Source organism: Petromyzon marinus, chromosome 15, assembly GCF_048934315.1.
Source record: "Petromyzon marinus isolate PM22_M1 ecotype Great Lakes invasive population chromosome 15, UKy_Petmar_22M1.pri1.0, whole genome shotgun sequence".
Lineage (NCBI taxonomy): Eukaryota > Metazoa > Chordata > Hyperoartia > Petromyzontiformes > Petromyzontidae > Petromyzon > Petromyzon marinus.
Genome location: NC_133681.1, coordinates 1,227,181 through 1,250,608, shown reverse-complemented (window position 1 = coordinate 1,250,608; position 23,428 = coordinate 1,227,181). Strand labels below are relative to the sequence as shown.

The following is a 23,428-nucleotide window of genomic DNA, read 5'->3' as shown; positions in this document are numbered from 1 at the left end:
TGTGCAGCGGTGACTGATCGTGGCATTCGTAGGACGGAGAGTTTCACTTAGATTCTATTTAACCGGTTGTGAAAACTCAACAGAGACCGGGATAAGGAGCCTCATTTGCAAGAGCGACCTGGGGTCACCAGAATGATGAAAGCAAAACCAAATAAAGTACAGCGATTAAGTAAATCGAATATATATGAACACCCACACACACACACCAGAACTGGCGTGCCTGTGTGTACCGGGCCGAGACGCGAAATTTAGGATTGGCAAAAAATAATATTCGCGTAAACAGCAGCCGTCGTTCGCCTCCTGGCGGTGACATCATCACAGTGCTTGTGCCATGCTAGGTGCACTTTAAGGCCACGTGAAGTGTGGAACACTCGCTGATAGGTCACACGACATACCCAGGTGCCATGTGTTTACTGACTGGCAGACACATGCGCACTCTTGTACACACGCACAAGGCTTTTGGGGCAAGTGCTGTTAGCGAGCAGCACCTATGAAGGCCGGCACGGCACACGAGGTGTGGTGGGTGGCCAGCACCAGGAGACAATTTACCCTCTCCATGGTTACTGGAGGCAAATTACCCGCTCCATGGTGACAGAACGACAGCACGCTGGCCCATGTAAACTTTAATACTGCCTATGACAACAGCAATAATGGCAGTCGTTTACCGCGGACAGCTCCACGGCGCAGGGTTCCCGTGGCTCCCACGAGGCGCCCGTGGCTCATCGCTCCACTGCTCCATCAGTTGCCATGGCGACACACCCGCAGCTCATCTGTCTCCACGTCGATCCCCGTCGTCTCTCCACGGAAGCGCCCTGCGTTTTGCCCGACTCTCCTCCTCCTCCTCCGTCAACATTTGCTCTCCCGCGCGCAATTTCCTTCGGCCAAACAGACGGCGGCACGGACGAGCGAGCGATGGCCGAGGCGGCGAGACGAAAATGACAGTGAAGGGAGTGGAACAAAAGTTCCTTCGTGTGACGCCTCTTCTTGTGTTTTGTCCTCGTCGCGAGGCTGCGGGAGAGGAATTCCCACACTCGCCCTGGGTCTCGCGTGCTGGGTGTGAGCGTGGGGAACGGTGGCGCAGCGGTTAGCCCCACGCGGCGCGACTACGATCCCGGCCACCCGAGTTCGATTCCCGCTCACGGCCATCAACAACCAGCGACGATTGTCTGAACCGCTCCTGTGCCTCCCCTCGGTCGACTCAGCCTCAAATAAGTACCTGGTGCGGTGTGTAAACATCTCCACTGGGAGACAAAGGCGGTCGGGCGTGGTGCTGGCCACCCACCCCTCGTGTGCCGTGCCGGCCTTCATAGGTGCTACTCGCACATCCATCTCCACGACCCACAGTGGAGCTGGCTGCACATCCATCTCCACGACCCACAGTAGCCCTGGCTGCACATCCATCTCCACGACCCACAGTAGCCCTGGCTGCACATCCATCTCCACGACCCACAGTAGCCCTGGCTGCACATCCATCTCCACGACCCACAGTAGCCCTGGCTGCACTTCCATCTCCACGACCCACAGTAGCCCTGGCTGCACAACCATCTCCACGACCCACAGTGGAGCTGGCTGCACTTCCATCTCCACGACCCACAGTAGCCCTGGCTGCACATCCATCTCCACGACCCACAGTGGAGCTGGCTGCACATCCATCTCCACGACCCACAGTAGCCCTGGCTGCACATCCATCTCCACGACCCACAGTGGAGCTGGCTGCACATCCATCTCCACGACCCACAGTGGAGCTGGCTGCACAACCATCTCCACGACCCACAGTAGCCCTGGCTGCACATCCATCTCCACGACCCACAGTGGAGCTGGCTGCACATCCATCTCCACGACCCACAGTAGCCCTGGCTGCACATCCATCTCCACGACCCACAGTGGAGCTGGCTGCACATCCATCTCCACGACCCACAGTGGAGCTGGCTGCACTTCCATCTCCACGACCCACAGTGGAGCTGGCTGCACAACCATCTCCACGACCCACAGTGGAGCTGGCTGCACATCCATCTCCACGACCCACAGTGGAGCTGGCTGCACTTCCATCTCCACGACCCACAGTAGCCCTGGCTGCACAACCATCTCCACGACCCACAGTGGAGCTGGCTGCACTTCCATCTCCACGACCCACAGTAGCCCTGGCTGCACATCCATCTCCACGACCCACAGTGGAGCTGGCTGCACATCCATCTCCACGACCCACAGTGGAGCTGGCTGCACATCCATCTCCACGACCCACAGTGGAGCTGGCTGCACTTCCATCTCCACGACCCACAGTGGAGCTGGCTGCACAACCATCTCCACGACCCACAGTGGAGCTGGCTGCACAACCATCTCCACGACCCACAGTGGAGCTGGCTGCACTTCCATCTCCACGAGACGGAGCGAGTCTTGCGCGGAGTGATGAAACGATGATGAAGTCACCACGTTCAAAACCTTGCTGCAGTGTGGGCATTGTGAGACGGGTAGTGATGACAACTTATGACAATGCCTTCATCCATCAGTGAATAGATCATGATGAATACCAGGAGATATGGCATTGCGTTTATCCGACCTCAGATGTAAGGTTGGCTTTTCTCTCCACGTAAGCTAAACTCCCATGACCGGAATTCATGGCCAAACATTGTCAATGTAGCGGGGAACCACATAGAACACACACAGACGCAAGTTTTGAGATTCGGTCTTTCCTGGGTAAATATTTGGTATAATTTTATTCTTTTGAGATAGGCAAATTGCATTTTCAAATCTTCAACCATTCCACCAACATAACGAAACATAACATTGTGCTTCACGTAATCATTTTAACACGCAGTCGGATGTCACAACCAACATTATCCATAATGCAGGTTTTTGGTGTTAGATCCCGTAAATATAAGTGTCGTGAAACCCGCCACCACCCGACAGAGCCTATGATAAAGGGTTGTCACGTAAACAGAACTTACTCGTACAGCACACCCGGTGTGTTGGAGAGTAAACCCACAACATTTACAATTCGAAGTACGGCGTTTCGCCAGTCCTTACAACCAGCATCATCAGCCGACAGTCAGAATTGTGAACTCCGCCTGCTTCGCTCTACTTTGGTTGTTAGACTATCGACTGGACCGAGACTCCGGGAGAGGCCACGGGGCTGGGGACCGAGACTCCGGGAGAGGTCACGGGGCTGGGTGTGTGCAGACGACGTGTCGAGGCGGTGAGTGCTGCACGTGGCATGGAGTCGGGGCCAACTCTCAAATCATTATCGCGAGTGGACGACCCCCGGGAAGCAGGCACCACCCTGCTCACTCGCCCCTCTTACAAACCGCAGCGAGCGAAGGTCTTATGGCCAGCTGCTGCTCCCCCTCGCCACCCCCAGCGCCCGGGCAGCTGACCGCAAGCATGCCCGCCGAATCTACTCCCCCACACCTCCGATTAGCACGGTTGGCTACGTACGGTGCGAAAGAAGTTCAACCTACATGAATACAGAAGATCATTGTCGTCCTTTCTTCCCCGGCTCGGCTGTCGCGATCCAATGTGGTTCTTGTTTAACGCTGCGGTGAATGGTAGCGCCTCTAGCGGCTACGCTGTTCCCATGAACCCTTTGCGTATAACGCGAATGAGACGGAGTGTCCTTAATGTACGTTTTTAAAAAAATACCCATCGATTAGATTTGCACAGACGAAACGTCGTCCACATGTTCTTTAGCTTCATTATCAATATTTGATCGATTATGGGATCAACCGTTACATCACTTCTACCCAACCCTAATCATCACCACGTAAAATATGTAAACTATTGCAAAAAGATAAATACTTGGGTGTGATATGAAACATTATTGCACGGTGATGAGTGTGTTGAGCTTCAATTGATGAACCTATACAACACCGGGGTAAATATTTATACGAAAGCAGTGAAATTGGAGGTCATTTATTGACCTTTACAATCAGGTACATTCATAAACATTGGGGCTTCTTCGTCACCCATAAAAGATCTACACGGAGGCCTGCGTCCTTCCACTGCTGAGGGCCTCCCCACGCCGCGTCAGCCATTGGGATTGTCTGACCGTACAGCACCACCTCGGTCAGTGCAGGTTCGTGAAGAAAGGGCCCAGGAAAGGGCCACAGAGATCGCTCGCCACTGATAGTATCCATGGCCCGGATTCCAACCTCGGTTGCCTCGGTTGCGCACAGCGCAGCGCGTTAACCGCTGCGCCACCGCTCCCTTCGTCGTCATCATCACTACTGTTATGCACAGGAATGCCACTGCGATCCAGGCGCAACATTGTCATTGGGTTTCCAAAATAAAAAACACCCAGCAACACCGCGAGCCGATCGCACCGCGTACAGATGGATAAACATCTACACCCGCGAACATCACCATCCACACACCATCCACATCACCATCCACATCACCATCCACCATCCACACACCATCCACACACCATCATCCACACACCATCCACATCACCATCCACATCACCATCCACACACCATCCACGTCACCATCCACACACCATCATCCACATCACCATCCACATCACCATCCACATCACCATCCACCATCCACATCACCATCCACACACCATCATCCACGTCACCATCCACATCACCATCCACATCACCATCCACACACCATCCACATCACCATCCACATCACCATCTAGACACCATCCACACACCATCCACATCACCATCCACATCACCATCTAGACACCATCCACATCACCATCCACACACCATCCACATCACCATCCACACATCATCCACGTCACCATCCACACACCATCCAGACACCATCCACATCACCATCCACACACCATCCACATCACCATCCACACATCATCCACGTCACCATCCAGACACCATCCAGACACCATCCACATCACCATCCACATCACCGTGCTTTCAATGTCTCTGTGGCAACGTCGCTCACTGCCTCACCGCCTCCAGCCGTTCCCTGACGATCCATCGCCAATCAAGCACCCCAGCCCCCTCCCCCCAGCCCCCTCCCCTCACGCCCCCTCCCCCCACGCCCCCTCCTCCACGCCCCCCGCCCCTCCCCCCACGCCCCCCTCGCCCGCCATCACCCCTGGTTCTTGACCAATTTTCTAATTTTCACGGGGCGGGGGGGTACTTTCACTGATAAGACTTCATCGGTGTGAGGGCCGCCACGCATTTGAAACCATTGCGAGTTTGACAGCAGCACGGCGATGATGGTGATGATGGGGCGCGTTGTCGCTGCTCTGTGTGTATTGACGGGGAGGCCGCACTAAAGACCACCAGCGGTTGCCAGTGGCCCGCGGGGCATTGCAACGAAGAACACTGCCCGAGAATATTCACAATTGGCGAACGATTCGCAGGGCCGCAGCACAGCGGATTTGATTTCGTCCACTCCCTCGATTGGGTTTGTGGATTGAATCCACGCGGAGTTGTCACCCTGTCGTGCGCGGGGTCAGGATTCCTCCCCAGAACCTCCAGCTCCATCCCTCCACAAACCCTCACAAATAATGGTATGGGGACAAACGGTCCGATGTAGCAGGACCCTCCTGAATTGGAGTCTTGAGACTCAGTGAGCTTCTCCTGGGTTGTGGTTACCGCTGTTATTAGGTGGGGGCGGGGTGCTGGCTGGGCCCCCCCAGTGACCACGAGGGGGCGCTATCTCCACGTGGTGCGTGGGGGTGCCCGAAACGGGCAGCAGGGGGTGGAGGGCTGCGGCGTGGCCAGGGCAGTCTACGACGGTACAACATGTGCATTGTTAAATCCATCTGTGCGGACCTTTTGAGTTGTACTCACTCGTGCGTGCGATGGGTGTTTTATTCCGGATTCTTGTGTGCGACGCCAAACTCTCACGTCACCCACGTGTTGCCTATACATTGCCCGGGTGTTTCCCCGATGTTCAGCAGATGTTGCTCAAGAGTTTCTCATGTGTAGCCCCATGTGTAGCCCATGTGTAGCCCATGTGTAGCCCGGGCGTTGCCCATGTGTAGCCCATGTGTAGCCCGGGTGTAGCCCATGTGTAGCCCATGTGTTGACGGGGCGTTGCCCATGTGTAGCCCATGTGTAGCCCGGGTGTAGCCCATGTGTAGCCCATGTGTTGACGGGGCGTTGCCCATGTGTAGCCCATGTGTAGCCCACGTGTAGCCCATGTGTTGACGGGGCGTTGCCCATGTGTAGCCCATGTGTAGCCCATGTGTAGCCCTTGTGTAGCCCGGGTGTAGCCCATGTGTAGCCCGGGTGTAGCCCATGTGTAGCCCATGTGTAGCCCGGGTGTAGCCCATGTGTAGCCCATGTGTTGACGGGGCGTTGCCCATGTGTAGCCCACGTGTATCCCAGGTGTTGCCCAGGTATTGTTTATGTGTTGTTGCCCGATTGTTGCCCAGGTATTTCCCATGTGTTGTTGCCCGGGTATTGCCCGGGCGTTGCCCTACTCGCTGACGAGCGAGTCGTAGTTGCTGGTGCTCAGGCTGGGCAGCGTGGGGCCGCTCTGCCGCACGCGGTCGCGCACCGTCCCCTTCACTTTGGTCTTCAAGCGCGGGTCGGTCATCCCCGTGGCTGCAGAGACAAACAAACCCGTAAACTAACTCGTAAACAAACTCGTAAACAAACTCGTAAACAAACCCGTAAACAAACCCGTAAACAAACTCGTAAACAAACCCGTAAACAAACCCGTAAACAAACTCGTAAACAAACCCGTAAACAAACCCGTAAACAAACCCGTAAACAAACCCGTAAACTAACCCGTAAACAAACCCGTAAACAAACTCGTAAACAAACCCGTAAACAAACCCGTAAACAAACTCGTAAACAAACCCGTAAACAAACTCGTAAACAAACTCATAAACAAACCCGTAAACAAACTCGTAAACAAACTCGTAAACAAACCCGTAAACAAACCCGTAAACAAACTCGTAAACAAACTCGTAAACAAACCAGTAAACAAACTCGTAAACAAACTCGTAAACAAACCCGTAAACAAACCCGTAAACAAACTCGTAAACAAACCCGTAAACAAACCCGTAAACAAACTCGTAAACAAACCCGTAAACAAACTCGTAAACAAACTCGTAAACAAACCCGTAAACAAACTCGTAAACAAACCCGTAAACAAACTCGTAAACAAACCCGTAAACAAACCCGTAAACAAACTCGTAAACAAACCCGTAAACAAACTCGTAAACAAACCCGTAAACAAACCCGTAAACAAACCCGTAAACAAACCCGTAAACAAACCCGTAAACAAACTCGTAAACAAACCCGTAAACAAACTCGTAAACAAACTCGTAAACAAACCCGTAAACAAACTCGTAAACAAACCCGTAAACAAACTCGTAAACAAACTGGTAAACAAACCCGTAAACAAACCCGTAAACAAACTCGTAAACAAACCCGTAAACTAGCACCTCAACGAACACGTAAAAGCATGTAAACGAACACGTTAACAAACAAGTTGGAGTGTACACAGATACATACAAGATCTGTAAACAAACAAACACACATACACAACACACGGATTCAAGCAAGTGAACTAAACAAACACATCGATAAACAAGTGAACAGAGTTGCAAACATGGATGTTGTGGTTTGGTGGTAGTGGTGGTAGTAGTGGCGGTGGTGGTGGTGTTAGTGGTGGCGGTGGTGGTAGTGGTGTTAGTGGTGGCGGTGGTGGTAGTGGTGGCGGTGGTGGTAGTGGTGGTAGTAGTGATGGCGGTGGTGGTGGTAGTAGTGATGGTGGTGGTGGTGGTAGTGGTGGTAGTAGTGATGGTGGTGGTAGTGGTGGTAGTAGTGATGGTGGTGTTAGTGGTGGTAGTAGTGGTGGTGGTGGTGTTAGTGGAAGTGGTGGTAGTAGTGATGGTGGTGGTGTTAGTGGAAGTGGGGGTAGTAGTGATGGTGGTGGTAGTGGTGGTAGTAGTGATGGCGGTGGTGGTAGTGGTGCTAGTAGTGATGGTGGTGGTAGTAGTGATGGTGGTGGTAGTAGTGATGGTGGTGGTAGTAGTGATGGTGGTGGTAGTGGTGGTAGTAGTGATGGTGTTAGTGGTGGTAGTAGTGGTGGTGGTGGTGTTAGTGGTAGTGGTGGTAGTAGTGATGGTGGTGGTAGTGGTGGTAGTAGTGATGGTGGTGGTGTTAGTGGTGGTAGTAGTGATGGTGGTGGTGTTAGTGGTGGTAGTAGTGGTGGTGGTGTTAGTGGTGGTAGTAGTGATGGTGGTGTTAGTGGTGGTAGTAGTGATGGTGGTGGTAGTGGTGGTAGTAGTGATGGTGGTGGTAGTGGTGGTAGTAGTGATGGTGGTGGTAGTGGTGGTAGTAGTGGTGGTGTTAGTGGTGGTGGTGGTGTTAGTGGTAGTGGTGTTGAGGGCAGCTGGAGGTGACGTCACTCACATCGGCTCTTCCCGTGAGGTCCCTGACTGCTGCTCCCCTCCTGTGGACAAAGCGAGAAGCTCGTCACACAAAGACTCCAACTCGCTCACTCATTCACACACTCACACAAACAAAGGTTCCCCGTGTAGCCTTCACAGCCTCTTGGGACAAGTGCTGTTAGCGAGCACATTTGAAGGTCGGCATGGCACACGAGGGGGTGGGTGACCAGCACCGCGCTCGGCCGCCTTTGTCTCCCAAAGTGGCGATGTTTTACTGCACATCGCACCAGGTACTCACTTGAGTCGACACTCGCTCGCACTCGCTCGCACGCGGACACACGTATCGCTGACGTATCACGCACAGAAACCAAACTTCATGACACCGACAGAGGGAATGGAACGAGTGCGCAGAGAAGAGCGGCGAGGTGCATGCGGGGGGTGACGCCGGGATTCAAGAAGGACACGCGTGTGCGTGTTCTTGTTGCGTTTGTTCTTCACGCGCGCGCGCGCGCACCCCCAGATTAGCACGAAGGTTCAACATACATGCGAAAAATGTTGCAACATACACGTGGGGTACATGGTAATTGGCCTTCTCTTTCACGCGCACACGAGTGGAGTCCATCGCATCAGACGTGGCGAAAAGTTAAGCGCTGATGATGGCGATGATGAAACGCGAGATGGAAAAGGCGGAGTAAGGAAATTCGCGTGCGTTCGGACGTCAGAACGCCACGGAGCCCCCCCCCCCCCCCCCCGCGACTCACGTGGCGTGTGACGAGGTCGATCCCCGTCACTTTCTTGATCGCCTTGCGCACCTGCAGAGGGGTGGCGGCGGACCGTGACTCGTGACGCGTGCAGCAGCAGCAACAACAACAACAACCCATTCGGCAGGACTTACAACAACAACAACCCACTCGGCAGGACTTACAACAACAACAACAACCCACTCGCCGGGACTTACAACAACAACAACCCACTCGCCGGGACTTACAACAACAACAACCCACTCGCCGGGACTTACAACAACAACAACTCACTCGCCGGGACTTCTAACACCCGCCTCGGCTGAGATGAGACGCCAGAGCCAAAGCTAAAGGCGCGGCGCCCTTGCAACGTCTCAGGAGAGGGCGCTCTACTACTCCAGAGAGCCACTAGAGTCTGTCGGGCATTTGGCCTACTCTTCCACTCGAGAGTCTGTCGGGCATTTGGCCTACTCTTCCACGCTGGGTGAAGTGGGAGTCACCCCGCATGTCACCCCGCCGCACGCGATCTATCAACTGTGGTCTACTCGTTAGTTTTCTGGGTGGATGGTGGGCGGGGGTAAGAAACGTGCCCATTGCTTCAACTATCGTGCCGGGAGATCATACTAACTCCTGAACTATCAACAAAACTGTTATGTTTTTATTTTACCAGGTCAAGCCCACTGAGCTCTGTTTCATAAGCGACCTGGCAAACCACAAATGATCGCTCAGCAAAGTGGCTCATCATCATGCGGAAAAAAAGATTAAAAAGCCAAAGATTCATATCGACGGGGCCACCTCTGGATTGTAACTTCAGTGGGAAAAGCCGCCGCTGGGGCAACCTGGGGGCTACGTGGCGACTCGCCATGCCACTGCCCTGGTGGCCCCGCTACCAACAACACCACCAGCATCAACCACCACCAGCATCACCATCACCAAAACAAAGATCCCCCGTATAGCCTGTAACAGACTGGTGGGCAAAGTGCAGTTGGCGACTGGTGAGCACCTAAAAAAGGCCGACACAGCACACGAGGGGGTGGGTGGCCAACACCACGCCCGGCCGCCTTTGTCTCCCCAGTGGCGATGTTTACACATCGCAAGAGGTACTCATTTGAGGCTGAGTCGACCTACATACCATCACCACCATCACCACCACCACCACAGCTGGCACTCGATGGCTGTCACGCTTAGACTCGCGAATAAACACCATCGCGGTGTCTCGATCGTGTTGTTTGCGTGCCTCGCGTGTCGTGTGTGCCGCTTGTGTGTCCGTTCGTGTTGTGTTGATCGTCTGTTGCTGTTCTCTCTGGACTCCCGGCCCTGTTTATGCCCCCTTTGTTTTATGAGTCGCATGGTGACGTTTGGATGTGATGGTCCACACGAATGAAAAATAATCCATTCTTGCATTCGCACAAAAATCTCAATCGACAACGCATGTCATGCCCGGCGTTGGCCAAACATTCGTCGTAATATTTACACACAAACGACAATCCACGGGCACCTTCCGATCGACTGCTGGGTGAAGGCATCTCGATGCTGTGTTTTAGAATACTTCACCACGCTGGTCACAGGAGGTAACGGGAGGTCCAGGACTGCCGCAGATATCACCCGCCCCTGACATTCGCCGTGGCCTCAAACTAAACTCGGGTCGCCGAGTTGATCGACAGCACGGCCGCGCTAACCACCGCGCCACCACTCCCCTGCGGTGATAACGACAGCGAGTGTACGCGCAGGGCGCATGCTCTCACCTCGATGTCCATGAGGCAGTCGAAGAGGAATATGAACAAACCCTGTGACGTCACAATGAGAAAACAAATAGTAGAATGTTAAAACGGGAGCTCCTCGACTTACGAACGAGTTAGGTACCAAAAGTCTGTGTTCGTAAGTCGATTTGCTCGTAAGTCCAACTTTACTCCCGTCGATTCCAAACGTGTTGTAAGGCATGTACACGAAACACGGGGAATGACTTTAAAAGTTGTATAAGCTCCTGTAGATGCCACTGGTTCTTCGCGTTCTGCAGAAGTAGATGGCACCATCGCCATCTATTGCGCGGAAGTTGAACTTACAACTCTCGGCCGAACAGGCACCTGGACATAACGGACAGGTTTGTTCGTATTCCTGAAAGTTCGTAAGTTGAATGCTCGTAAGTAGGGGAGTCCCCGTATCGCAGTACGGTCCCCTGCTGACAGTGGATGGCACTGCACGGACTCGGCGAGCCAGAGGGAGCGGGGGGGAGGGAGCGGGGGGGGAGGGAGCGGGGGGGAGGGAGCGGGGGGGAGGGAGCGGGGGACAGGGAGCGGGGGGGAGGGAGCGGGGGGGAGGGGATGGGGGGGAGGGAGCGGAGGGGAAGGAGCGGGGGGGGGAGGCCGCTGGGACAAGAGGCAAACACGCAGCGGGGTGCGCCCGGCGGAGACTCCTCAGCACTGTCGCTCACAACGCTCACCCCCCCCCCCCCTGCTTATCCCCCACACCACTCTCACCCCCCCCACCCCCCCCGCTTATCCCCCACACCACTCTCACCCCCCCCACCCCCCCCTGCTTATCCCCCACACCACTCTCACCCCCCCCCCGCTTATCCCCCACACCACTCTCAGCCCCCCCCCCCGGCTTATCCCCCACACCACTCTCACCCCCCCCCTGCTTATCCCCCACACCCCCCCCACCCCCCCCCCTGCTTATCCCCCACACCCCCCCCACCCCCCCCCTGCTTATCCCCCACACCCCCCCCACCCCCCCTGCTTATCCCCCACACCCCCCCCACCCCCCCCTGCTTATCCCCCACACCCCCCCCACCCCCCCCCCCCCTGCTTATCCCCCACACCCCCCCCACCCCCCCCCTGCTTATCCCCCACACCAAAGGCGGCTGGCCGTGGTGCTGGCCACCCACCCCTCGTGTGCCACAGTGCCGGCCTTTTTTAGGTGCTCGCCAACAGCACTTGCCCCAACAGTCCGTTACAGGCTACACGGGGGATCTTTGTTTTGGTGATGGTGGTAATGGTGGTGATAGTGATTGGTGGTTGATGCTGGTGGTGTTGATGGTAGCGAGGCCAGCAAGTCAGTGGCATGGCGATCGTGTGTGTTTACATTTGCGATCTCCATAAGAGCAACGCTGCTTTGGCTTCCACGTCTGACCTTAAAGCGATGCGTGCGAAGGACGCACCTGCAGGGAGTTGAAGATGGTGAACAGGTAATGCAGGGCGAGGCTGTTGCTGCCGGCGTCGCTGAAAGCGAAGATTCCGAGTCCCCACGTGACCCCGAGGACGGGCATCATGACGGCGATGCTCTTGGCCAGCTGCTTGACGCGAACCGAGGGTCCCTCGCTGATGGCCGCGCTGACGCTGCGACGGCGCAGGATCTTGGTGAGCACCACCACCAGGATGATGGTGTTGAAGCCGACGATGACCAACGCGGGTACGACAAAGGACAGCAGAGCCCGGCTCTTCTCCCAGTCGAGCCAGCAGACTCCCTTCCGCGTGTACTCGTCGCGCGGCTTCGTCACGGCGATGGTGACGATCGCGATGATGGCCGGCGCCCCGTAGCCCACGGCGAACGCGGCCGCCCTGAGATGCTTCATGGCGACGCGGCTGAAGATGATGACGACGAGGTAGAAGAGGAAGAGACCCTCGCACAGCATCCAGAAGAAGACCGAGAGGTAGCCGAGGTGCATGAGGAAGGTGGAGGCCAGGCAGAGGTTGGTGTTGTACTTGGTGCTGGCGTCGGACGCGGCCACGATGAACCACACGTCGGCGAACAGCAGCGACACGCAGATGTTGATGAGGATGATGTGGCGCATTCGCGAGTTTTCCTGCTTCCTGACGTAGCGCCAGGCCACGGCCTCGATGATGAGGGCGCACACGAGCGCGCCCATGGAGATGCCCACGCCCACGTAGGTGATGATGCTCAGGGCATTCTTGTTTCCTTCACTTATTGCATTATCTCCGTTGGGTGACATGAGCACGGAGAACGAGGTGAGATGGTAACAGGTGCACGTCAGGACATTGGTCTGGCTGCTGTAATTGCTGACAATGCAGCCGTCGTTCGACCACCCCCCCAAGTTGTTGTTAATCTGCAAACCACAAACGCGCACGCACGCCCAGTTCAGTCCCGATCGGAGGCGTACAATGCACAACAACGTCAACATTTCTGCACGAATTTATTTGCTCATCGAAGCAATATCGGTGCACGGCAATAGTAGGGAAGGCCGTGGGAGCTCTGTGACTAACTGCAGATAGAGGTGAAAAAAAGAATAAGAATAACTAAGACATATTTTCAAAAGATGAGGGTACGTAGGCGCGAGCCAAACGCTAAAAAAGGAAAATGATGGTGAAGAGAATGAACCCCAACGGTTGCACAACCATCTTTCCCACGTCATCCTCGCCTGGATTCCCTCTCCTGCCTCCACTCCCGCCTCCACTGGCTTCCCTCCACTACCAGCAGGGCCAGCTACAACATCTCCTGCCTCCATTCCCTCTTCCACTGGCTTCCCTCCACTACCAGCAGGGCCAGCTACAACATCTCCTGCCTCCACTCCCGCCTCCACTGGCTTCCCTCCACTACCAGCAGGGCCAGCTACAACATCTCCTGTCTCCATTCCCTCCTCCACTGGCTTCCCTCCACTACCAGCAGGGCCAGCTACAACATCTCCTGTCTCCATTCCCTCTTCCACTGGCTTCCCTCCACTACCAGCAGGGTCAGCTACAACATCTCCTGCCTCCACTCCCGCCTCCACTGGCTTCCCTCCATCACCAGCAGGGCCAGCTACAACATCTCCTGCCTCCAAGTGTTAAATATTTAGTGACGTGTTACTTTACCAAGTATCTTCTCAATACTTGTTAAAGGTATCAAGCTATCTAGCGAATCATGCTATTTGTTGCTATATTTGATTAGTTATATACAGTGAGGGAAAAAAGTATTTGATCCCCTGCTGATTTTGTACGTTTGCCCACTGACAAAGAAATGATCAGTCTATAATTTTAACGGTAAGTTTATTTGAACAGTGAGAGACAGAATGACAACAAAATCCAGAAAAACGCATATCAAAAATGTTATAAATTGATTTACATTTTAATGATGGAAATAAGTATTTGACCCCCTCTCAATCAGAAAGATTTCTGGCTCCCAGGTGTCTTTTATACAGGTAACGAGCTGAGATTAGGAGCACACTCTTAAATGGAGTCCTCCTAATCTCAGCTTCAATTCTAGTTTTAAAGCTTTTGTGACTGCTAGGATCCATACTCTTTGGTTCTATTGGGTAAAGTCACGTAGGTGAAAATAAAATAACAAAAAATCACGACGTTTCAGCCACAACACAAGTGGCCTTCATCAGGTGAAGGGACGAGACTGTCTGGAGGACAGCGCTGGAGTGAGAAAAGCCACGCTTAGATCACGACCTTTAAGCTGTGTGAGAAGAAAACAAAGCGCCTTGACAAAGGAATTAGCATATAATTTAGCATTGAAATAGCTGAGTGATTAGCTTGTAACTGGTCACAGAAATAGCTATGTTAAAGTCAGAGCATATACATTCACCGAGGCACCTAGTACTAATCAAACAGGAGAATTTTGCGAAACACAACCATGCTCAGACAGCGGACCTTTAAACTGTGTGCGAGCAAAGAAGGTGTTCTGACAAAGAAATTAGCATAAAAATTAGCATTTGATTGGCCGATTTTAGAAAAGAGGTGGTGTACGTGCCGGTGGACTTTCCGTTAGACGCGGGGGGGGAGGGGGAGTTTACCTATTGATGGTGTGAAAAGGAAATTATAAGAGCTGTGAAAGTTTCGGGTACCACTACTTGAAAAAATATACTGTACCATTGAAATTAGTTTAATGTTTAGTTCGATTTAGAACATCTTTCCAATGGTTGCTTAATTTGAAACCATCTTCTCGGTTGAAATTGTGTCTCTGTTTGTAGATCTGAATTGCTTCATGAACAAATCTCTGATAAAAGCCCGTGGGTTTGCAAAGAACCTTGGTATCGGAGAAAATTATATCGTGATCCCCCACAGCATTGTAACAGTGATCAGCCACGGCAGAAGAATTTGTTTTGCCGTGTTTCAAATCTGATTTGTGCTCGCGAATTCGGTCAGAGACATGTCGCTTTGTCTCCCCGATATAGCAATCACCGCAGGTACAACTCAATTTGTAAACCCCGGGGTACTGTAAGTCAGGAATGACATCCTTCACGGATGGCATCAGATCATGAATTTTGTGTACTGTATTGAACCGGACCTAGATCTTGTGTTTGTTTAGAATTTTGGAAATCTTTTTAGTAACGCCTGCTATATATGGAAGTGTGATGGTTTTGACCGGAGTATCAAGTGGTTGTTTCTGTATGGAGGGAGAAACAGCTTGGCGGATGGTACGGTCAGAGTAACCATTCCTTTTGAGGGCCAGGTGTACATGTTTTAATTCACTGGTCAGGTGGTGTTGGTCAGAAATGCAATGAGCCCTATGGTATAACGTTTTGATGAGATAATTTTTCTGAGTCGGGTGGTGGTGGGAATCAGGTTTCAAGTAGGAGTCTGTGTGGGTGGGCTTCCTGTAAACAGAATGTCCCAATGAGCCATCAGGTCTCCTCTCAAACAGAACATCTAAGAATGGTAGCTTGCCATCTTTCTCCACTTCCATGGTGAATTTGATGGCGGGATGTCTGGAATTGATGTGGTGTAGGAAAAGGTTCAGAGCTGGGAGGCCATGTGGTCAAATGACGAAAGTGTCATCCACATATTTCTTCCACAGGGAAGGTCTGAGGGTGGAAGTCTGGATGGCGTCTGATTCAAATTTCTCCATGAAAATATTGGCTATCACTGGTGATAAGGGTGATCCCATGGGGGTACCCTCATTTTATTTGTAGAAGGAGCCATTCCAAGTAAAGTAGGTATTGTTGAGGCACCTGCACCGGTTAGGCACTGCCTCAACAATACCTACTTTACTTGGAATGGCTCCTTCTACAAACAAAATGAGGGTACCCCCATGGGATCCCCCTTATCACCAGTGATAGCCAATATTTTCATGGAGAAATTTGAATCAGACGCCATCCAGACTTCCATCTTCAGACCTTCCCTGTGGAAGAAATATGTGGATGACACTTTCGTCATTTGACCACATGGCCTCCCAGCTCTGAACCTTTTCCTACACCACATCAATTCCAGACATCCCGCCATCAAATTCACCATGGAAGTGGAGAAAGATGGCAAGCTACCATTCTTAGATGTTCTGTTTGAGAGGAGACCTGATGGCTCATTGGGGCATTCTGTCTACAGGAAACCCACCCACACAGATTCCTACTTGAAACCTGATTCCGACCACCACCCAGCCCAAAAGAATTCTCTCATCAAAACTTTATACCATAGGGCTCATTGCATTTCGGACCAACACCACCTGACCAGTGAATTAAAACATGTACACCTGGCCCTCAAAAGGAATGGTTACTCTGACCGTACCATCCGCCAAGCTGTTTCTCCCTCCATACAGAAACAACCACTTGATACTCCGGTCAAAACCATCACACTTCCATATATAGCAGGCGTTACTAAAAAGATTTCCAAAATTCTAAACAAACACAAGATCCAGGTCCGGTTCAATACAGTACACAAAATTCGTGATCTGATCCCATCCGTGAAGGATTTCATTCCTGACTTACAGTACCCCGGGGTTTACAAATTGAGTTGTACCTGCGGTGATTGCTATATCGGGGAGACAAAGCGACATGTCTCTGACCGAATTCGCGAGCACAAATCAGATTTGAAACACGGCAAAACGAATTCTTCTGCCGTGGCTGATCACTGTTACAACGCTGTGGGGGATCACGATATAATTTTCTCCGATACTAAGGTTCTTTGCAAACCCATGGGCTTTTATCAGAGATTTGTTCATGAAGCCATTCAGATCTACAAACACAGACACAATTTCAACCGAGAAGATGGTTTCAAATTAAGCAACCATTGGAAAAATGTTCTAAATCAAACTAAACATTAAACTAATTTCAATGGTACAGTATATATTTTTTCAAGTAGTGGTACCCCAAACTTTCACAGCTCTTATAAATTCCCTTTTCACACCATCAATAGGTAAACTCCCCCCCCCCCCGCGCCAAACGGCAAGGCCACCGGCACGTACACCACCTCTTTTCTAAAATCGGCCAATCAAATGCTAATTTTTATGCTAATTTCTTTGTCAGAACACCTTGTTTGCTCGCACACAGTTTAAAGGTCCGCTGTCTGAGCGTGGTTGTGTTTCGCTAAATTCTCCTGTTTGATTAGTACTAGGTGCCTCGGTGAATGTAAATGCTCTGACTTTAACATAGCTATTTCTGTGACCAGTTACAAGCTAATCACTTAGCTATTTCAATGCTAAATTCTATGCTAATTCCTTTGTCAAGGGGTACCTCTGCGGATGTGTATACTTTAACTTAGCTATTTCAATGAGCCATTTCAATGCTAAATTATATGCTAATTCCTTTGTCAAGGCGCTTTGTTTTCTTCTCACACAGCTTAAAGGTCGTGATCTAAGCGTGGCTTTTCTCACTCCAGCGCTGTCCTCCAAACAGTCTCGTCCCTTCACCTGATGAAGGCCGCTTGTGTTGTGGCGGAAACGTCGTGATTTTTTGTTATTTTATTTTCACCTACGTGACTTTACCCAATAGAACCAAAGAGTATAATCTCAGCTTGTTACTGTACCTGTATAAAAGACACCTGTCCACAGAAGCAATCGATCAATCAGATTCCAAACTTTCCACCATGGCCAAGACCAAAGAGCTCTCCAAGGATGTCAGGGACAAGATTGTAGACCTACACAAGGCTGGAATGGGCTACAAGACCATTGCCAAGCAGCTTGGTGAGAAGGTGACAACAGTTGGTGCGATTATTCGCAAATGGAAAAAAACACAAAATAACTATCAATCTCCCTCGGCCTAGGTCTCCATGCAATATCTCACCTCGTGGAGTTTCAATGATCATGAGAACTGAGGAATGAGCCCAGAACTACACGGGAGGATCTTGTCAATGATCTCAAGGCAGCTGGGACCATAGTCACCAAGAAAACAATTGGTAACACACTACCCCGTGAAGGACTGAAATTCTGCAGCGCTCGCAAGGTCCCCCTGCTCAAGAAAGCACATATACATGCCCGTCTGAAGTTTGCCAATGAACATCTGAATGATTCAGAGGACAACTGGGTGAAAGTGTTGTGGTCAGATGAGACCAAAATCGAGCTCTTTGGCATCAACTCAACTCGCCGTGTTTGGAGGAGGAGGAATGCTGCCTATGACCCCAAGAACACCATCCCCACCGTCAAACATGGAGGTGAAGACATTATGCTTTGGGGGTGTTTTCCTGCTAAGGGGACAAGACATATTCACCGAATCAAAGAGACGATGGACGGGGCCATGTACCGTCAAATATTTGGTGAGAACCTCCTTCCCTCAGCCAGGGCATTGAAAACGGGTCGTGGATGGGTATTCCAGCATGACAATGACCCAAAACACACGGCCAAGGCAACAAAGGAGTGGCTTAAGAAGAAGCACATTAAGCTCCTGGAGTGGCCTAGCCAGTCTCCAGACCTTTATCCCATAGAAAATCTGTGGAGGGAGCTGAAGGTTCGAGTTGCCAAACATCAGCCTCGAAACCTTAATGACTTGGAGAAGATCTGCAAAGAGGAGTGGGACAAAATCCCTCCTGAGATGTGTGCAAACCTGGTGGCCAACTACAAGAAACGTCTGACCTCTGTGATTGCCAACAAGGGTTTTGCCAACAAGGGTTTTGCCACCAAGTACTAAATCATGTTTTGCAGAGGGGTCAAATACTTATTTCCCTCATTAAAATGCAAATCAATTTATAATATTTTTGACATGAGTTTTTCTGGATTTTGTTGTAGTTATTCTGTCTCTCACTATTCAAATAAACCTACCATTAAAATTATAGACTGATCATTTATTTGTCAGTGGGCAAATGTACAAAATCATCAGGGGATCAAATACTTGTTTTCCCTCACTGTATGTTCTATTTCTGAGACGTATCAACAATGTAATAACTACATTATTAATTATATTCTTAGCTCTTTCAGTAAAGTCACGTTGAAGGGAAACAATAAAATAATAAAATATATAACAATGTTTTTTATTGTTATATATATTTCATTATTTTAATCTTTCCCTTCAACGTGACTTTACCGAAAGAGCTAAGAATATGAATTACTGCAGTCACGAAAGCTTTAAATCAAAATTTTACATGATTAATTATTTACAATTCATTAAATACTTTTCAAGCATTAAATAAAAGTTTAATGTACGTTTTTAAATAACTGATAAATCATACGTTTGAGTATTGGCAAAATAAAATAATGTACATAGACATTAAATACTCTATGTTCAGTTGTCAAACATATCAAAACGTTGCATTTAAATCTGTTGTCGATTACCACACGTATATACATATGTAGAGGCCTCGTCGAGTCACTATTGTGTAACGTGCAATGAATGTGTTATTAGACGCTTACGCCACTTGCTCCCAGAGCCAGATTCGAAATGTCGAGCGACGACCCGGCAAAGAGCCGGTGAACAAAGACACCCGTACCGTGTTGGCCCCGCACTGGCACGGCTCGGGTGTGCCAGTGGAGAAGGGGCATCGCCCAACACCCTGAAACGTGATTTGAGGGCTGTAACCACTCACGTTCTGCAAGGGCATTCTGGTTACCTTGAAATCCCAGAAGACGCAGCTATAGTTGGTCAAGTTTCTGCCCTGCGGAATGAGCATCATCTCCATGGTGATGCTGCTTAGGGGGCTGGATTTATCTTTTAAGATGGTGCTGATCACGATGCTGCCCACGATCGGCGTGTTGGCCGTCCCATTCGTTGAGTTGAGAACTTGTCCTAGCGTCCTGCGTTGGTGTGGCAGTGGGTAGCAGCATCACAGGCTTGTCACGGTTCAATGGACGACGTCGATGTCATCGTCGTCGTCGTCACAATGATCAGAGTCGCAGGCGTCAGTGTCACATGGGGGTGTCAGCGAGAATCGGTGACATGCGAGTCCCTTACACTGGCATTGTCATGAGCAATTATCGTCACAGAGACGATCGTCACAAGAATCACTGGAATGCTTATCTATAAATTACTTTAAGAGTCGGGGCAACGTCACCTGGCGATCGTGTCACAGGCAACCAGATACAGCGTGCGTGAAGCATACGGCTTTGTGTTCGAACGCCGACTCAAGAGAGTCGACATTGCAGCCACAACATTATGGACAGCAGCAGGGCAAGGAGACAACCTTACCGGTGACATCCTAGGGAACCATCAGTGCAATGCGGCCGTCATTGCCACTGCTGCGTTTTGCCCCAGGGGCTTGGTGTGGACCCGCCCCCTCCCTGGCCACGTTGGGGACAGTTCAGCACTGCCCGAGGGTGGCCGGTGAACCCCGTCTGTTAAGTCGGTGGTCACAAGTCAAGGCCCCGCGCGCGAAACGCATGCAATCCGGCAACGACGTGTCCTCCTTACATCCCTCTCTTAGAGCCTCACCAGTTCTCCACTGCCCATTATCTTCCCTCCCCTCGCCCCTCCACTCCTGCCCGACCCTCCCCTATAGCCCTCTCGTCACCCCCCTCCCAAGTGCCCTCCGGTAGGATCACTCATCCTTCGGCTCTTGCACTATCCCTGGCCATCTAAATCACTCTATTGTTTTGATTTACAGCTTTCGTGACTGCACAGATTCATATTCTTGGTTCTTTCGGTAAAGTCACGTAGAAGGGAAACAATCAAATAATAAAAAATATAAAACAATAAAATTATCACGACGTTTCGACTGCAACACAAGCAATCATAGATGGAGTCGTCCATCTGAACAAACTGCCAAATCGCTCTCCGTGGTGCTAACGTTAAAAAAATAACCGCCACTTTTTTCAAATGTTCTTGTAGTGGTTTCACACCTGATGATGATTGCTTGTGTTGCAGTCGAAACGTCGTGAGAATTTTATTGTTTTATATTTATTATTATTTTATTGTGTCCCTTCTACGTGGTGACTTTACCGAAAGAACCAAGAATAGGAATCTCTATTGTTGTTACCGCTATTAAACTCTGTCAAACGCCTTGAGCTAAGGCGCTCTATACATATGAAATAAGATCATATGTGGTGGGACATGCGAGGTGTGATGGGAGGGTTAATCCTCTGGTCACAGCAGTGCCATTTGCTGTCTGGAGATCACCTTCTGCATGTATTATAACAGGCATTGCTGTTAAAGACCCCGCCAATGTCATGGGTCCAATTCGGGAGTTTTGTCGACGTGTAAAATGGTAATGGACGAGTCTCTTTCCAGGTTGTTGATTGCGGTCATGATGTCAGTCCCACACGGGAGGTCAGAAACCTCTTTTCTCAGTTCGACCGCTCATTATCCTTTGAGCCACATATATCTAAGGGGGTTAAAATGTTATTTTTACACCTAAGAAATATTGCCAGAATGCATCGCTTCCTGTCACCCGATGACTCGGAGAGACTGGTCCATGCTTTTGTGTTGTCCTGACTCGACTGCTGTAACGGCTCACTGGCTGGGATACCGAGCAATTAGTAGGCAGACTCCAGCTCGTTCAGAATGCAGCTGTCTGAGTGCTTACACCATGTGCACCATTCCGTGACCACATTACACCAGGTCCTCTCATCTCTTCACTGGAAACCAGTCAAATTCCGAGTGGATTTTAAGATAACGCTATTAAGCTATAATGCTTTAAAGTGACTCACCCCACATTACTTGCAGGAACTAATAGATTTATATATTCTATCAAGATCCTTAAGATCTTCTGATCTCTTCAGCACTCCCAGGTCTCGGTTCAGCTCTTTTGGCGATCATACTTTTATTAGCATGGCAGCCAAGCTATCGAATGCCTTGCCACTTGAAATCACGCGATCATAGTCGGGAGATATACTGAAGTCTGCTTTGAAAACCCATCTCTTTAAATTGACCTTCCCTCTTTAGTTTGGTCGCTTGCCCCCTGGTTCTGTTTTTGTTTTCTGCTTTTCATGCATTGCGCATTGGGATCCTAGGATGGAATAAGCATCACACGTTTTAATTACTATATGACTATTGGGACCATTTTTAAATCTGGCGACGTCTTTCCCCACATCCTGCCCCCTCGCTCCGAACTGGCCCAGCAATGACCACGGCCGACGGTGCCCGTGACGTGACCAAACATTGACCGGTCACCTCCCGTCCACAGCAGCACATTGCTCACACTATTTTCCCGACTATATTCGAGCTATTCCGAGTAACGGAGCTGAAAATCAGCAACAGATGGTCAATGCAATTATCCTGGCGCTAGGTACGGGCATCTGTGTCAGAATATCCCAATGTCAGGATGCTGATGACGAGGACACATCACTCACTTGAAGAAAATGCTGGTGATGGTGATGGGTCGTGTAAGACTAGTGATCACGTCCTTGTTAATTTTCACATTGCTGCTGTTATACTCCTTCAAGTACTGTGTGATGCTGTCGTTGCTGTACACCGTGCCATTCAGCACAATGTTGTCGGTCGTGATGTCGAAATCCTTCTGCGTATCTGCGTTCCACAGAGGACATATTCGCGTGGTTACTGTCTGTCACGCAAAAAAGCGTTTTATGTGTGGAGCGCGGTCGAGTGTGGTGGGGGGGGGAGATGGTTGCACCATGGTTCGCGCACTATGTCACTATGATGTCACTATGATGTCACTATGATGTCACTATGCCACTATGTCACTATGCCACTATGTCACTATTCCACTATGTCACTATGCAACTATGTCACTATGTCACTATGCCACTATGTTACTATGCAACTATGTCACTATGCAACTATGTCACTATGTCACTGTGCCACTATGTCACTATGTCACTATGCCACTATGTCATTATGCCACTATGTCACTATGTCACTATGCCACTATGCCGCTGTGTCACTATGCCACTATGTCACTATGCCACTATGCCGCTGTGTCACTATGCCACTATGTCACTATGCCACTATGCCACTATGTCACTATGCCAGTATGTCACTATGCCACTATGTCACTATGCCACTATGTCACTATGTCACTATGCCACTATGCCACTATGTCACTATGCCAGTATGTCACTATGCCACTATGTCACTATGCCACTATGTCACTATGCCACTATGTCACTATGTCACTATGCCACTATGCCGCTGTGTCACTATGCCACTATGTCACTATGCCACTATGTCACTATGTCACTATGCCACTATGTCACTATGCCACTATGTCACTATGCCACTATGTCACTATGTCGCTATGCCACTATGCCGCTGTATCACTATGCCACTATGTCACTATGCCACTATGCCACTATGTCACTATGCCACTATGTCACTATGTCACTATGC

The 23,428-nt window shown here is 50.6% G+C and overlaps 1 protein-coding gene across 3 annotated transcripts in view; it reads right to left on the bottom strand.

The window, feature by feature from the left end:
* Window positions 1-2,686: 2,686 nt before the first annotated feature.
* Window positions 2,687-23,428, bottom strand: part of LOC116942553 (adhesion G-protein coupled receptor F1-like) — an 85,475-nt gene continuing 64,733 nt past the window's right edge. For all 3 annotated transcript variants that reach the window (XM_032954600.2, XM_032954601.2, XM_076067185.1), the window contains 7 exons: window positions 22,432-22,606; window positions 19,758-19,941; window positions 12,227-13,132; window positions 10,815-10,856; window positions 9,091-9,141; window positions 8,352-8,391; window positions 2,687-6,530 (listed from right to left, as the gene is read on the bottom strand). In XM_032954600.2, coding sequence (XP_032810491.2) covers window positions 6,403-6,530; window positions 8,352-8,391; window positions 9,091-9,141; window positions 10,815-10,856; window positions 12,227-13,132; window positions 19,758-19,941; window positions 22,432-22,606 — 1,526 coding nt within the window. In that variant the 3' untranslated portion in view covers window positions 2,687-6,402. The remainder of the gene's footprint in view (window positions 6,531-8,351; window positions 8,392-9,090; window positions 9,142-10,814; window positions 10,857-12,226; window positions 13,133-19,757; window positions 19,942-22,431; window positions 22,607-23,428) is intronic.